Below are 12,576 nucleotides of genomic sequence, written 5' to 3' on the forward strand. Positions count from 1 at the left end.
CGGTACGGTACGGTACGGTACGTACGGTCGGTACGGACGGTACGTACGCGCGNGGTGACNCGCGNCGAGCGNGNGNGNGAGGCGNGGGGGGGGGACCGGGTCCATGGAGGCCACAGGGCACGTAGATCGAGCAAGTGCAGGGGCCGGCCGGCGAGATTAGAGGAGAATGCCCAAGGATCCAGAATCACCCGTGACCGAGGGAGAAGCGAGGGGCAGGCAAAAGCGAAAGCGGGGCCTGCAGATGGACGCGTCAGAGGCGACTTTGGGCGCCGCCCGCGGGGATCGCTACTGCTGCGTCGCGACAAAGGCGGCCGTGTCGCGCGCGCTCCTCAGCTCGTCGAGGCCCTGCCGGTAGCCCACCAGGGCGGGCACCGAGTGGAGCAGCCTCGACAGGCCATCGAGGCACGTGTCGAGGTGGCCCAGCGTCGCGTTGAACTCTTCCACGTCGCGGGGCACGGCCAGCAGCTGGTCCCACACCTCGTCGTGCAGCTGCTGCGCCGCCAGCTTGAGCGCGTCAGCGAGGAGGAGCGGGTATGGGTGGCGCCAGGGCGCCGAGCCGGACTCGTCGACGGGGCTCGGCGTGCCTCGGTTCGAGCCCGGGCTGGCGCTGCTGGCCGACCAGGTGCGCTCCAGCTGGCTGCTCTCGAGGTTCATCAGCCGTGTTACCCGCGCCATCCCCATGGCCGCTTGCTTGCCCACCATGCGCCGGATTTGCGACGAGGGGGCCAGCTTGGACCGAAGCGGCGTGAAGCCGTTGGGCGGCTGGCCGAGGTTGGCCGGCTGTCCCAGGTTGGCCGGCTGTCCGAGCTTGGCATTGATCGGAGGTGACTGGCTGGAGGCAGTCTCGGGCGACCCGGCAAAGGGGTCTGCGCCAAAGATGCTCGGGGCAGCCGTCGTCGCCGGAGGCAGACCATTGACGGAAAGGTCTGCGCCGAGGCTGAGGTTGTTGAACTGCTGCACCAGGTCGACCTCCTTTTGCTCGAGATCCTTGGTGAGGCGGATAAAGTGGAGCACGCCAAGATGGATGTGCAGGACAAACATGGCTGCAGGGGAGAAACGCGCGGAGCGACAGCAAGGTAAGCGCTCGCTTTTGGTCAGCGATCACCGTCCGAGCCTGGTGGGCGGAAACTGCCTGCGAGCCACGCGCACAGCGGCGGCTACTCACACAACATGCTGCGGGCCTGTCGGGTGAATCCAAAGTAGTCGTCGAGCGCCTTGGAGATGAGCCCGTCAAAGATCGAGTGGAAGAGCCGGATCGACTCGAGCACATTGTCCACCAGCTTCTCCTTCTTGTCATTGACAAACGTGCCGCCGCCGCTGATGTAGGCGTTGATGGGCGACGTGGCAGACAGCAGCGGCGCTGAGAGCGTCTGCAGCGCATTGATTCGTCTCCAGATGTAGACCTCGACCGCGGTGCCCCACGCGATGCCCAACAGCACCACCTGCTCGCTCAGGTTGTGGGAGCCGCCGCCGAGCGAGAGGAGCGACGACGGGGTCCGGTCTCCGCCGTTGCCGTCGCTTCCCAGCAGTACGTCAAAGGGGATCGACTTGCTAATGGCGCCGGGGTTCCTCAGCAGCGCCGGGATCATGTCGCGGGCGCAGGCGGCGCGCTCCAGGATCCGCTTCGACATCTCGGTGTCGACGACGATGCCGCCATCTTCGTCGTTGCTGACCTCGTGCAGGTACGACGAACCCGTGCCCGGAAATGCGCCTGGAGGAGCTTGCCGCCCGGGCAGCAGCTCCAACGTGTCCTGGATGGCGAACAGCGCCGCGGCCGTATTGTCGGGCGACGAGGCGGACTTGGAGCTCGATGTGGGAGAGGAGCCGGTACCGTACCCGCCAAAGAGGCTCGTCTCGAGCCCAGACGGCTTGCCCAGCAGGTTGTCCTCGCGCATCACCGACTTGCGCCTCAGCGAGACGCTCGACACCGTGTCGATCAGCAAGCCGAACCATCCAAGCGATTCGGCCAGGCCTTTGAGGTCCGAGGCCATCTGCTTCTGCCGGAGCACCTGCGGGTGGTTCTGCAGGACCGGATTGCGCGACGTGTCATCGACGGCCCTCTCGAGATCCCTCGCCGCCTGGATGTACCACTCGAGATGCCGGGAGGCGGTCTCAAAAGCGAAGGCGGCATCCTCGGTGGCGTTGGTGCCCGAGTTGACGCCGCCATCGGCGAGCGCACCGGCCGGAGGCGCGGTGACGGCGAACAGGAAAAGACCAAATGCGATCCTGCACGACCTCCGCGGCGCCAGCTGCAGGAGCAGCGACCTTGCCTTTTTCCAGGCGGCCGTAGCGACGCGGTCGTGCGCCTCGATTGCCTTGGCCTCCTCCATTGTGCTCGCCGGCCCAGCTCCCGGAAAGGATCCGCCATCGAGACGGTACTGGCAGGCGTAGGCCAGCATCGCCGCCTTGACGGCCTCGTCGACCGAGGCATCGCGGCTGGACCACATCCAGCCTCCTGGGCCATTGCCGGTGAGGCTCTCGAGCCGCTCGTGGAACTCCTTGGTGGCCGTCTCGAGGGCTTCCTCTGCCTGCTGAGCGTCTGCCGCCGTCAACTTCTTCTTCTGGCCCGAGGGGAGCGCGGCCACCTTGCGGTTCCAGAGGTTCATCTCTTCGCCCAAGTGATCGAGGCCGAAGACGAGGAAGAACAAGTTGGGCTGGTGGTCCTTTTGCGGCGAGGGCGAATCGACGTGCCACGACGCCCACAGCTTCTGAGACATGTCGAGCGAGTGGCTCGCCACGGCGCGCTTGATAAAGGCGCCGAGGTCGCCCTCGGTGCGCAGGGGCGAGCACGCCCTCGACAGCCAGAGGTTGGCGTTGGGCTCGACGGTCGAGACGTAGAGGCGCATGCGGTCGGTGGTCAGCGAGAGCGAGTCGGCTCGATCGGCAAAGCGGCCGTTGGCGCCGTTCCAGGAAAGCGTCAGCGCTGTGCCATTGCTTCGTTGGATCAAGTCGCGCATCGTTGACCCGGCCTCGGATGACATCGAGCCCGAACGAACTTCGACAGGCGACTGGCCGGGCGAGACGATGCGCTTCTTGGTCGAGCCGCCCGCAGCCGGGCCGAGGCCGGTAGTGGCCTCGGCCTCCTTGATCGCCTGCGCCTGCTGTTTGCTGCATCGCACCGAGTCGGCAAAGTGCGTCGTGCACTCGATGCCCCTCCGCTGACAATTGGAGCAGACCGGGGAAGACTTTTGCCCACCCTCGGTGTCGGAAGGGTCGGCCTTCCTCTTGGCTCCCGCAGACGAGTCGGCACTGCCCCCCGCCGACTGGGTCACATCGTTGCCGTCGGCGTCGAGCTTGAGCTGGAAGTCGCAGCCCCTCTTTGACGCTCGGCACTGGTCGCAACTGATGTTCTGTCTCCGTCGCGTCCTGCGCCGCGAGGCCGGACCCGACTGCGACCCCGAGGCGCCAGGAGCACCGTTGCCGGACGCCGCCTTTGACGCGTCGTACTGGGCGAAGCCGCCGCCGTCGCTCGACCCGATGTGGAACGCATCCGAGTGCGAGCCGAGCGGCAACGAGGGCGAGGCGCCGTCGAAGGAGTGGTGACGATTAGGCAGGGTGCCGGGGCTCGGTCCATCGTGGTTCGAGGCTCGTCCGTAGTCGTCGTGGTTGGGCGGCGGTGGTGGCTGCTGGGCTGCCCAGGAGGCAATGGCGGAGTGATCGATTGGGTGGCCTTGCTGCGGCAGGTGCTGTTCGAGGGCAAAGTCGGATAGGAACGCCTCCTGGCTGGCGTCAAAGAACTGTTCGATGCCATTGCCATCGTGCTGGTGGCCGTTGAGAGGGTGTGGGTGGTGCTGCTGGGGAGGCTGGTGCGGGTCTGCGGCAAAGACGTGCTGGTACTGGTCGAGGGAGGAGAGGTTGATGGCGTCGAACATGTCGTTCTGCATCCTGTCCCGGGGTGCGAGCAGCCGGCGAGGAGCCGGTCAGCGTAGGGGTCTGCGGGTGAAGGACTCGCTCGGTGCTGGGTGCTGGGTGTTGTAATGGGACGATAGGCTGGGTTTGGGTGTGGGAAGGGGGAGGCGGGGTTGGATGCGATGGTGGCCGGCGCTTGTCGAGGGAGCTGGGGTCCGTGTGGGTTGGTGTGCGACGCTAGCAATAGAAGGAAGCAGTCTTGAGCGTGGCAGGCAGGTTGGGAGAATACAAGCTAGGCGCGAGGTGCTGGTGAATGAGCCACTACTGTGCTGCTTGCAAGGGACAAGGAGCTTAAGTCCGGTCCATGATCGTCGCCGCCGGTGGCGAGAAGAGTTCTGGCTGGCTGACGGGCTCGGTGGATTTGAACGAGGGGAGTGCCTTGCGCTGCGAGTGGGCGGATGGAGGCGGTGGCGGTGGCGGTGGCGATGACGATGGCGATGGTGGCGCTAAGAGGGATCTCGGAATGTCGGCAGGGATGGGCGACGAGGTGGTGGAGAGGGGCGAGAGGAGGGTCGACGACGTGGTAGCGCGGTAGAGAAGGCGTGAAAGGCCCGTGGCTGCCTTTGGGCGACTTGACTAGAGGGCCGAGCAGTGGAGCGCCAGGTTGGGGGGGCCCACAAGATCCAGCGGGGCAGCAGCAGGCCAGCGCCATACGCGGAGCGCCAAAGCCACCTCACCTCACCTGTGGCTGGTCTGCCTCGACTCGTCACGAGCCAGGCCGAGGGCAAGGGCAGCTGCTGGGGATGGGCGCTGACAGCCAGGCCCCCCGAGGGCCCAGCAGCAGCCTCGACCTGGCCGCGCCGCGCCGCTCTGCTCGCATGCAGCCCCACGCTTTAATTTTTTCCAAATCGGCTGGCTCGCCCCCTTTGTATTCTTATTCCGTCGATTCCCTCGTCCAGCCTCGACCAATACAACGAACGAGCTCTCTGGTTTCCAAGCTTCGGGCCCAGCTCGTCGAGGGGCAGCGGCACGGCAGAAGGGCAGGCAGGCAGGCAGGCGAGGCAGCCGCCGATTTCCCCGCATTTCTCTTTCCCTGGCCTTCTGGCACCCCAGCAACCAGCCAGCCAGCCACTCTGCTGCCAGCCATTTTTCACGGAACGAGACGCCGGTCAGCTGCTTGCCTGCCTGGCCTGGCTGGGCTCCACCCACGCCGTCTTTTTGGCCGGCCCGAATTGAGCTCGCGCGCGCGCACGGCCAAGAGCCAGCAGTCCAGCAGGCCTTTCGACGCTCGGATCGCCTACGCCTCGTCCGCCAGCCGATCTTCTTCGGCATCATCGAGACAATCAGGAGAAGGCGTCAAATGGCGGTCCGGGCGAGCTCAGAGTGGTCGACGCCACGAGCCCGCAAATGAAGACGCACGCAACGCCAGATCCAGATCCAGAGATATCGTCAGTGTCGAGGAAATAAGGTCGTTGCAAGTCGTCTGTCTGAAAACGTCGAGGTGTCATATAGGAAAAGCAGTCTCCGTCCGGACTCTTTACGAAAGGATATCAAAGAACGGCCATCGATGGCATCGTCGGCGTCGTCGACGGCCACGGCCACGGCGACGAAAACAAGACGCGGGCTCAGGTGAGGATCCTGCCGGCGTAGCCACGCAGACGCTTCGACCAGCCCTGATTCCCGCGCTCCAGGCGGCTCTTCTCCTCGTCCTCCCGGTCCAGCCGCTCGATCTCATCGAGGTGCTTGAGGTTGCGCCGGCCCGAGTCGAGGTCGATCTCGTCGAGCGTGGGGATCTTGGTCTTGTGCCACAGCTTCCACCCAAAGTAGAGGATCACCGAGACGGGCAGCACAATGTAGGCCACCACAATGTCGACCGCCTTGACCGGGTTGAGGAACGTCGTGTACCCTTGGAAAAAGGCCAGGACAATGTTGAGCACCAGCGCGAACCACGTGCCGTACGGGTAGAGGAACGCCTTGAACGGCAGGTCCTCGACCTTGTTGCCTTGACGCACCCACGCAGAGCGGAAGCGCTGCAGAGCGAGGGGAAGAGCGAGGGCACAAAGGTGGTGCGAGGGAAACATACGTTAGCCATCGCAAACGGCAAACAGGCAGGGTTGGAAGAGGGCCATTATATGGGGGAAAAGGCCATCGGAGGGGAAAGAGGGCCAGCAGAGGGGTGGAAAGAGGACAGTCGCCCATACTCACCACGTGACAAGCGCAGATGGCAGCCCAGATGACAAAGGTGGACACTCCAGAGATACTGATGATATACGAGAAGATCTTGGCGGCGCCGCCGCTGATCGAGAGGAGCGAGATGAGAGCGACGAGGTTGGTAAAGACGAGGGCGAAGATGGGCACCTTGCCAGACTTGGTCGTGTAGGCAAACAGGCGCGGCGCGCGTCCCGTGGCGCCGAGCGACTGCAGCGTGCGCGAGGCGAGGTAGAGGCTCGAGTTGCCGGCGCTGATGACGCTGATGATGATGAGCGCGTTGATGACGTGGGCGGCGGCGTTGATGCCGCCGCGCTGCAGCGCAATCGTCAGCGGCGAGGCGGCCGACTTGGACGACGCGGAGACGAGCTGCTCGTTGTCCCAAGGCACGTTCAGGCCGATAAAGAAGATGGTGCCCAGATAGAGGAACAGGATGCGGATGAAGACTGGGGAAGAGGGGGGACGAGTGCGCGCAAGGCGATGTGGATTTCCGGTCAGCAAGCGTGGCAGGCCAAGGTAGACGCGCCCTTCGAAGGCGACGGAGCATGTGCGGAACAGCGCATCCTCACCAGAGCGGATGGCAGTCGGAACGGCCTTCCTGGGGTTAGCAGCCTCGGCGGCGGCCAGGGCAGTGCTCTCGGTGCCGGCGTACAGCGTGGCGCTGACGACGAGGATCTTGGCGATGCCGTTGAGGGCGTCGATGCCGGTGCCCGCAAACGGACCGGGATCGCGGAAGTAGCGGAAGCCAATGTAGCCCAAGTTGCCCGTACCACCGACTGTCGAGGAAGGGGAGTGGAGAACAAGCAAGGCCTCGCGCCTGTCAGAAAGCCAGCCTTCAGGAAAAGCGCGCTCGCCACCAGAGAGGAAACAACGCCGACGCGTCGACTGCCACTCACCATTGATGACGATGCTCAGGATAAAGAAGACAATCAAGCCAATCACTTTGATGCTTGCAAGGACGAACTCAGCCTCGGCATATGCCAAGACTCCAAGCAAAGAAAACGCGATGAAGATCGACCAGAAGATCATGATCCAACCGCCCGTCGTCACGGCTCGGGCGGGCTCCCAGTACTGGATGACGATGGCGACGGCATTGTACTCGTTTGCGAGGATGGAGACCCAGGTCTCCCAGTACACCCAGCCGACGACGAAGCCGGCGGCGGGGTCGAGCCACTGGCCCGAATACTCGATGAAGCTGCCGCGAATCGGGAAGAGGGTGGCCATCTCTCCGAGCGCTTGCATGACCTGTCGGAGAGGTGAAGAGGCATGGCATTGCATATGTGGGCAGCAGAGGACGGTCAGCATCGGTCGAGGGAGATGAAGAGGTGGGACGGCGAAGCGAAGGTGGACGGAGATGACCACCTGCGCCTGGCGCCCGGCGCCGCTGCTCACAAAATAGACGATGAGGCCCGTGACGGCAAAGGCGATGAGGGCGCCGACGGGTCCGGCGCTGGCGAGGGCGTTGCCGGACCCGACGAGCAGGCCGGGACCGATGATGCCGCCGATGGCGAGCATGACGAGGTGCCTGCGGCCGAGGGCCCGTTTGAGCTGCTCGGGCTCGACGTCGCTGTCCTCGTCGCGGATCGAGTGGGCATCGTGCGCCTTTGGTCCCGCCTCTTCCTCGGACAGGGCGTCGGTGTGGTCCTTTGTCGGGCTGCCCTGCGTCAGCTGTTGCGCCTGCTGCTGCGCCTGCTGCTGCTGATGATCGAGGGTGTCTGTATATTGCCCCGAGCGCGGGTCTATATCCTTGGCGTACTGGTCCGCCGACGACATCCTGAAGCAAGCGATCGGTCGATGCGTGGTGTGTCGGTCTATGGGGAGTGAGGGGAGAGGGATGGCCCTTTCGAGATGAACGGGTCGAGGATCAGGGAGATGGAAGGAAGGAAGGAGGCGAGGGGGAGGGCTGGATGGTGCAACAGGCTAGGGGTGGCGAGCAGGCCAACCTCTTTGTTCCCGCACAAGCAGGGCTTCTTAGCTGCGCTCGGCGCTGCATCGAGATGGGCGGTCTGTGTACCTGCACATGGGCGGAGCGCCTCTGCTGGCGGTCCCCGAGTCGCCCGTGCTGCTAAACATGGAAAGCCCATGTGGCCACGGAAGGGACAGGAGGGCTGGGGTGCCTGCTCGTCGCCTGGCCATCCTGTTTCGTCTGCGACCGCTTGCGAGGGCCGCTTCGCCGGCAAAGGGTGGATGGGTGCTCGCGAGCACGCGAAGAGAGGCCGAGGTGTGGCAACAGACCACGACGGGATCTTTGTGCGAGCCGGCCAGCCTCTGCCCGGTGGCCTGCGTGCTTTGCCTGCTCGCGAGCAAAGCAGAACACCTAAGGCAAGATGCATGCAGGTCGAAGGGGTCCTTGCCGAGAACAGGCCAGCAGCCAGCAGACGACAACCAAGACGGGAAAAGCACAGCAAAGCCAAGCGACTGACTGGCGGATGAGCTGCCTGCCCGTCGACGGCTTCGCGGCGCCAAAGGTTTTTTCTCCGCGACCTCGTCCGCACGCGCCGTGCTGCCTTGGATCTCTATCCGACGTGAGAGCATGCCCTGGACGTGGCAGCATGCCCTGGACGTGGCAGCAGAGCAACACGGGCTGGCAGTTGGCATCGGAGAAGGAAACAAAATGCCATCTGTGTCCATTCCCATGGGGGCCAAAGGCTGCGGTGGACAGGGAGCTGGCGCGAGAGCAGGTGCTACCTACGACGGCTGATCATCTGTTCTCGCTCTGGCTCAGCAGCCGTCCTGTCGACCAGCTTGCAGCCTCCACACAAGGAAGAAGGCCACACACAACGAGCGACCCGAAAAGTTTTTCAGAATCGCCGCCGCCGCCACCCACCTGATCTCGAAGCAGCTGCCTCTCATTCAACGCCTGTCACCAAAGGACGTGAGAGCAGGCAGGCAAGCAGCCGCAGGACGTGGAAAAAGTTTTTGGAATCAAGTCGAGCCGCTCGTGGAAGGTACGGCAGGGTGTTGCGACGACCCGAGATCGTGGCACGAATTGGCGCAAGGCCGACGAACGAGGTGGTGTCGGTGGGGTGGATGAAAGGGGGGTGGCGAGGCACGGGGGAAGAGCTGGATGAGCCAATCACGCCATTTCGCATGATGGTGAAGCAAGCAGCGAGATCTTCAACGACATACAGCTCGAGGTGGGCAGGCAGAGAAGATGGACGGCCGCGCGGAGTACGGCGGCCGGGCGAGTGTGTTGGGAGCGGGAAAGTCGGGTCGGACCCCTTTGGACGCCGCCTGGCCGGCCGCGGGTCCCGCTTCGATGCGCGGACCTCGTGCGGTCGCCGTCGGCAGGTACGGTCATCTCTTCTTGGCATCCCGCCCCAGGAGCAGCACTGCACGACCGTGAAACGGAGCGCAGACGGCCCCCTCCTGACACGCTCATCATCTCGCACAGTGACCAGCGATAGCCGGCAATAACAAGAAGGCACATGACTTGTCGTGGCTGTGATGCCAGGCCATGCCATGCTATGCCGCAGAGAGGCGGGGATCGACGACCCTCACCTTTCCGGCTTCCGGCACGCTCTCGACCCGACAGAGAGGAGCAAGAGAGGGACATCTCCTCTGCCCCTGGGCTTTGCCGAATGGTGGCCCGCCCGCACGCCGCGTAGCCATGGATCAACGCTCTTACCCTCCGCCTCCGCGCAGCCTGGCTCAGCAAACAGACCAAGGACATCCGCAGCGTACACGACTCCGTGTTTCCACAGAGTGCGCGGTGGCGCCGTAGCCAAGCGGACGATCACCGCCTCTCGTCCAGACGCCTGGATCGTGCACCGAGTGCCGCGCGTCAACCTCGTCTGCGCCAGTATGGGCCATGACCTTGCGATCGGGGCCAAGCGAGAGTCAACGCGACGGCCGACAGTCCAGAGAGCCAAAATGCAAACCAGGGCCGAATGGGCGAGCTGGTGGTGGTGTGACGTTGTATATCGTTGTGCGAGGTTGCGAGGAGAACAAGGACCGGAAAGGCTGACCCGGGACCACCGTAGAGAGAGATTCAAGGTGAAGCGAGGTGAAGCGAGGAGGAGGAGGAGGAGAACGACGACTGGCCTAGACATACACATGGTTCGGACGAGAAAGGAGGCGTGGGGAAAGCGGGTCGCACGCATGCTCGGCGGCGTGCCGTTCGGCGCACTGGCCGGCGGCAAGAATTGATCGTAGTCGACCTAAAGCAGGCCCAGCCGGAAAGCGAGTGATGCTGCCGGCGGCCCTGGAAAGCAGCCGCGGAACGGCTCACATCGCCAGCTCGGCCTGCAGCGCACGGAGCTCGGCGTCGTCGTCGTCCTCGACGGCGGCCTGCCTGCGTTCCGGCCCGCTCGAGACGCGCGAAGGGCCAGAGGTGATGGCGGGCGAGTGCAGCGGCACAGAGTCGGCGCCGACCAGTCTGCTGTTGAGCTCGTCCTGCTCGAGCTCCTCGAGCTCGTTCTGCAGCTCGTCCTGCGGTGTAGGCAGAGAAGCACGGTGCGGCGGGACGATAGAAATGCGTTCGACACGGTCAGCCGGCTGTACTCGGTGGGGCGCTGCGACCGACGCCGGAGGTCGGGACCGTCTCAACTCACCTCGTCGAGGTCGTGGCCCATGTTGACCGGATTCGAGATGGCTTCCGAGATCTCGTTTGTGATGTCCATCTGCTCCCGGATCGAGTCCATTGTCGCGTCGACCTTGTCGATGTCCCTGCGAGAAGAGTCAAAGTGCGAGGGTGGAGGGAAGGAGGAAAGGGAGAAGGGAAACGGAGGAGGATGCCAGTGTCAGCCGGGCACCTGCGGTTGCGTCTCGCTGGGGCCAGCCGTGGTCCGTGAGCTGCCGGGACCAGAAGAGATGCCCACATGCTGCCGTGGATCGACTTGAGTGCCGCTGCTCCCTGCCTCATTGCCTGCATCGTCTCGAAGTTCATGTTTGCGCTCTCGATGGCGTTGACCTGGGTCTCGAGCGTCATCCGCGTGCCTGCGATTTTGTCGAGCTCGTTTTCGTAGACCTTCTTCTGCCTTAGCGCCGCCTGGGCCGCTACAGGGGGCGATGGGTGGGTGCGTAGGGATCAGGGGTTAGCGTGCGCCGTCCAAAGATGCGGCGGGCTCGCCTTGCCCCTTTGCAGGGGAGGTGGGACGGCAGGGGAGGCGGCAGTGGCTTACCTCGCTTGTTTGTGGATACGTTTGCCTTTGCCTTTCTGAGCTCGTCTTCGATCTTCTTGTTGAGGTGCTCCTCTTTCTTTTCGAGCATGAGGAGCTGGCTCCGCAGCCCGACGATCGCATCGCGGGCATTGTTCTTGTTGTCCTTCTTGCCGACGATCCAGGATGTCCAGCTCGACATGGTGGGCGACGGCAGGGACGAAGGGAGGGAGGCCTCGATGAGGGTGTGCGAGAGGGGATGTGTGGAGTCTGGCGGGGGCGAGTCGTCGCAGGTGCAGTGTTGGTAGATCGAGGGCCTTGGCGAGGGGCTAGCTTGGGATGTGCCGGCGCCGGTGCTTTGGGAGTCTGAAAGCGTTACGATGGGTGCTGAGGCCTGCCTGAAGCGTCGGTGCCGAGGGGATGCAGGTGAGGATGGCTGAGGCGACTGCTGAGGGTGAGAGTGAGGGTCAGGGTGAGGGCGAGTGCGGGTGCGAATGCGAATGCGAGATTTGTTGCTGTCGAAGGGAGATGGTGGTGATGGACTGGTGGCTGGCAGCCGTGAGGATAAGGTCGAGTGGAGAAGGCGAGGCGCAGGCAGACGGAGAGAGGTTGAGAGAGAGCGAGCGAGCGAGCGACCCTGGCCCAGCCTCGGTTTGAGCTCAGCCTTGGCCCGAATTCAAATGCGCCGGGGGGGATTTGTATTCCCCAACCCAACAGGTGCATTCGAATCTAAAGGGAAGGGGGGCAGCGGGGGAATAGAAATTCGGCCCGGGGCTGCGTCACCAGCAAAGCAGGCAGGGCTCTGTTTGAGTGGAGTGCGAGGCCAGGCCAGGCCAGGCCAGCCCAGGCCAGAGGCAGACCGCGCCGCGCAAAGTCGCGTCGATGGCAGGCATGGCCAGGCCAGGCCTCGAGCCAGCCCAGCGCAGCGTCACCGTGCGGGCATCGCTCAACGCCCACCTCTCTGCCAGCCACGCCAGCCAGGCCCACAACCCCCCTGTCTCGCAACCTTCGCTCGACAGGGGCCTGGCTTGCCTCTCTCCTCCTATCTGAGCCAGCGTCGATGCTTGCCGTGGCCAACAAGACGAGACGGGCGGCCATACCCGTCTTGGCAGAGGGCGGTCTCATGTGGGCCTGAGCCAGTCTGCCTGCCTTCTGGGGACAACGTTACGTTGGCAGGATGCTGGCCAAGGCGAGACCCTGGCCCAAACCCGCTTCAAAAATCAAGCTTGCGTGCCTGGCAAAAGGTGCCCAGAGTGTGGCCGCCCGCTTGGCTCGGCGCGCACCGACAACAACACATTTCACATTTCCTCAACCCCCGGCACCCGCCCGCCGGCCGTCGTTCTCGTCGTCGTCCTGAATCCCTACCCCCACCACCACCACCACTACCGCCGTCATCGCCATCGCCCAGCCGCTGTTACAC

At 64.2% G+C, this 12,576-nt stretch overlaps 3 protein-coding genes across 3 annotated transcripts; all 3 read right to left on the bottom strand.

Annotated features, from left to right (window-relative positions):
- Positions 1-285: 285 nt before the first annotated feature.
- On the bottom strand, positions 286-3,884 carry PFL1_04761 (uncharacterized protein; the record flags this gene model as incomplete). The annotated part of the gene is made up of 2 exons (XM_007882289.1): positions 286-1,043; positions 1,166-3,884. The coding sequence occupies 2 exons, from the start codon at positions 3,882-3,884 to the stop codon at positions 286-288; spliced, it is 3,477 nt and encodes a 1,158-aa protein (XP_007880480.1).
- A 1,590-nt stretch (positions 3,885-5,474) lies between these two features.
- Positions 5,475-7,830, bottom strand: PFL1_04762 (uncharacterized protein; the record flags this gene model as incomplete). Its single annotated transcript, XM_007882290.1, has 5 exons — positions 5,475-5,879; positions 6,055-6,503; positions 6,627-6,833; positions 6,954-7,302; positions 7,450-7,830. The coding sequence occupies 5 exons, from the start codon at positions 7,828-7,830 to the stop codon at positions 5,475-5,477; spliced, it is 1,791 nt and encodes a 596-aa protein (XP_007880481.1).
- A 2,454-nt stretch (positions 7,831-10,284) lies between these two features.
- On the bottom strand, positions 10,285-11,358 carry PFL1_04763 (uncharacterized protein; the record flags this gene model as incomplete). Its single annotated transcript, XM_007882291.1, has 4 exons — positions 10,285-10,488; positions 10,611-10,725; positions 10,878-11,055; positions 11,181-11,358. 4 exons carry the CDS (start codon positions 11,356-11,358, stop codon positions 10,285-10,287), a joined length of 675 nt encoding a protein of 224 aa, XP_007880482.1.
- Positions 11,359-12,576: the final 1,218 nt, after the last annotated feature.

Source organism: Pseudozyma flocculosa (assembly GCF_000417875.1).
Source record: "Pseudozyma flocculosa PF-1 unplaced genomic scaffold scaffold00016, whole genome shotgun sequence".
NCBI classification, from domain to species: domain Eukaryota; kingdom Fungi; phylum Basidiomycota; class Ustilaginomycetes; order Ustilaginales; family Ustilaginaceae; genus Pseudozyma; species Pseudozyma flocculosa.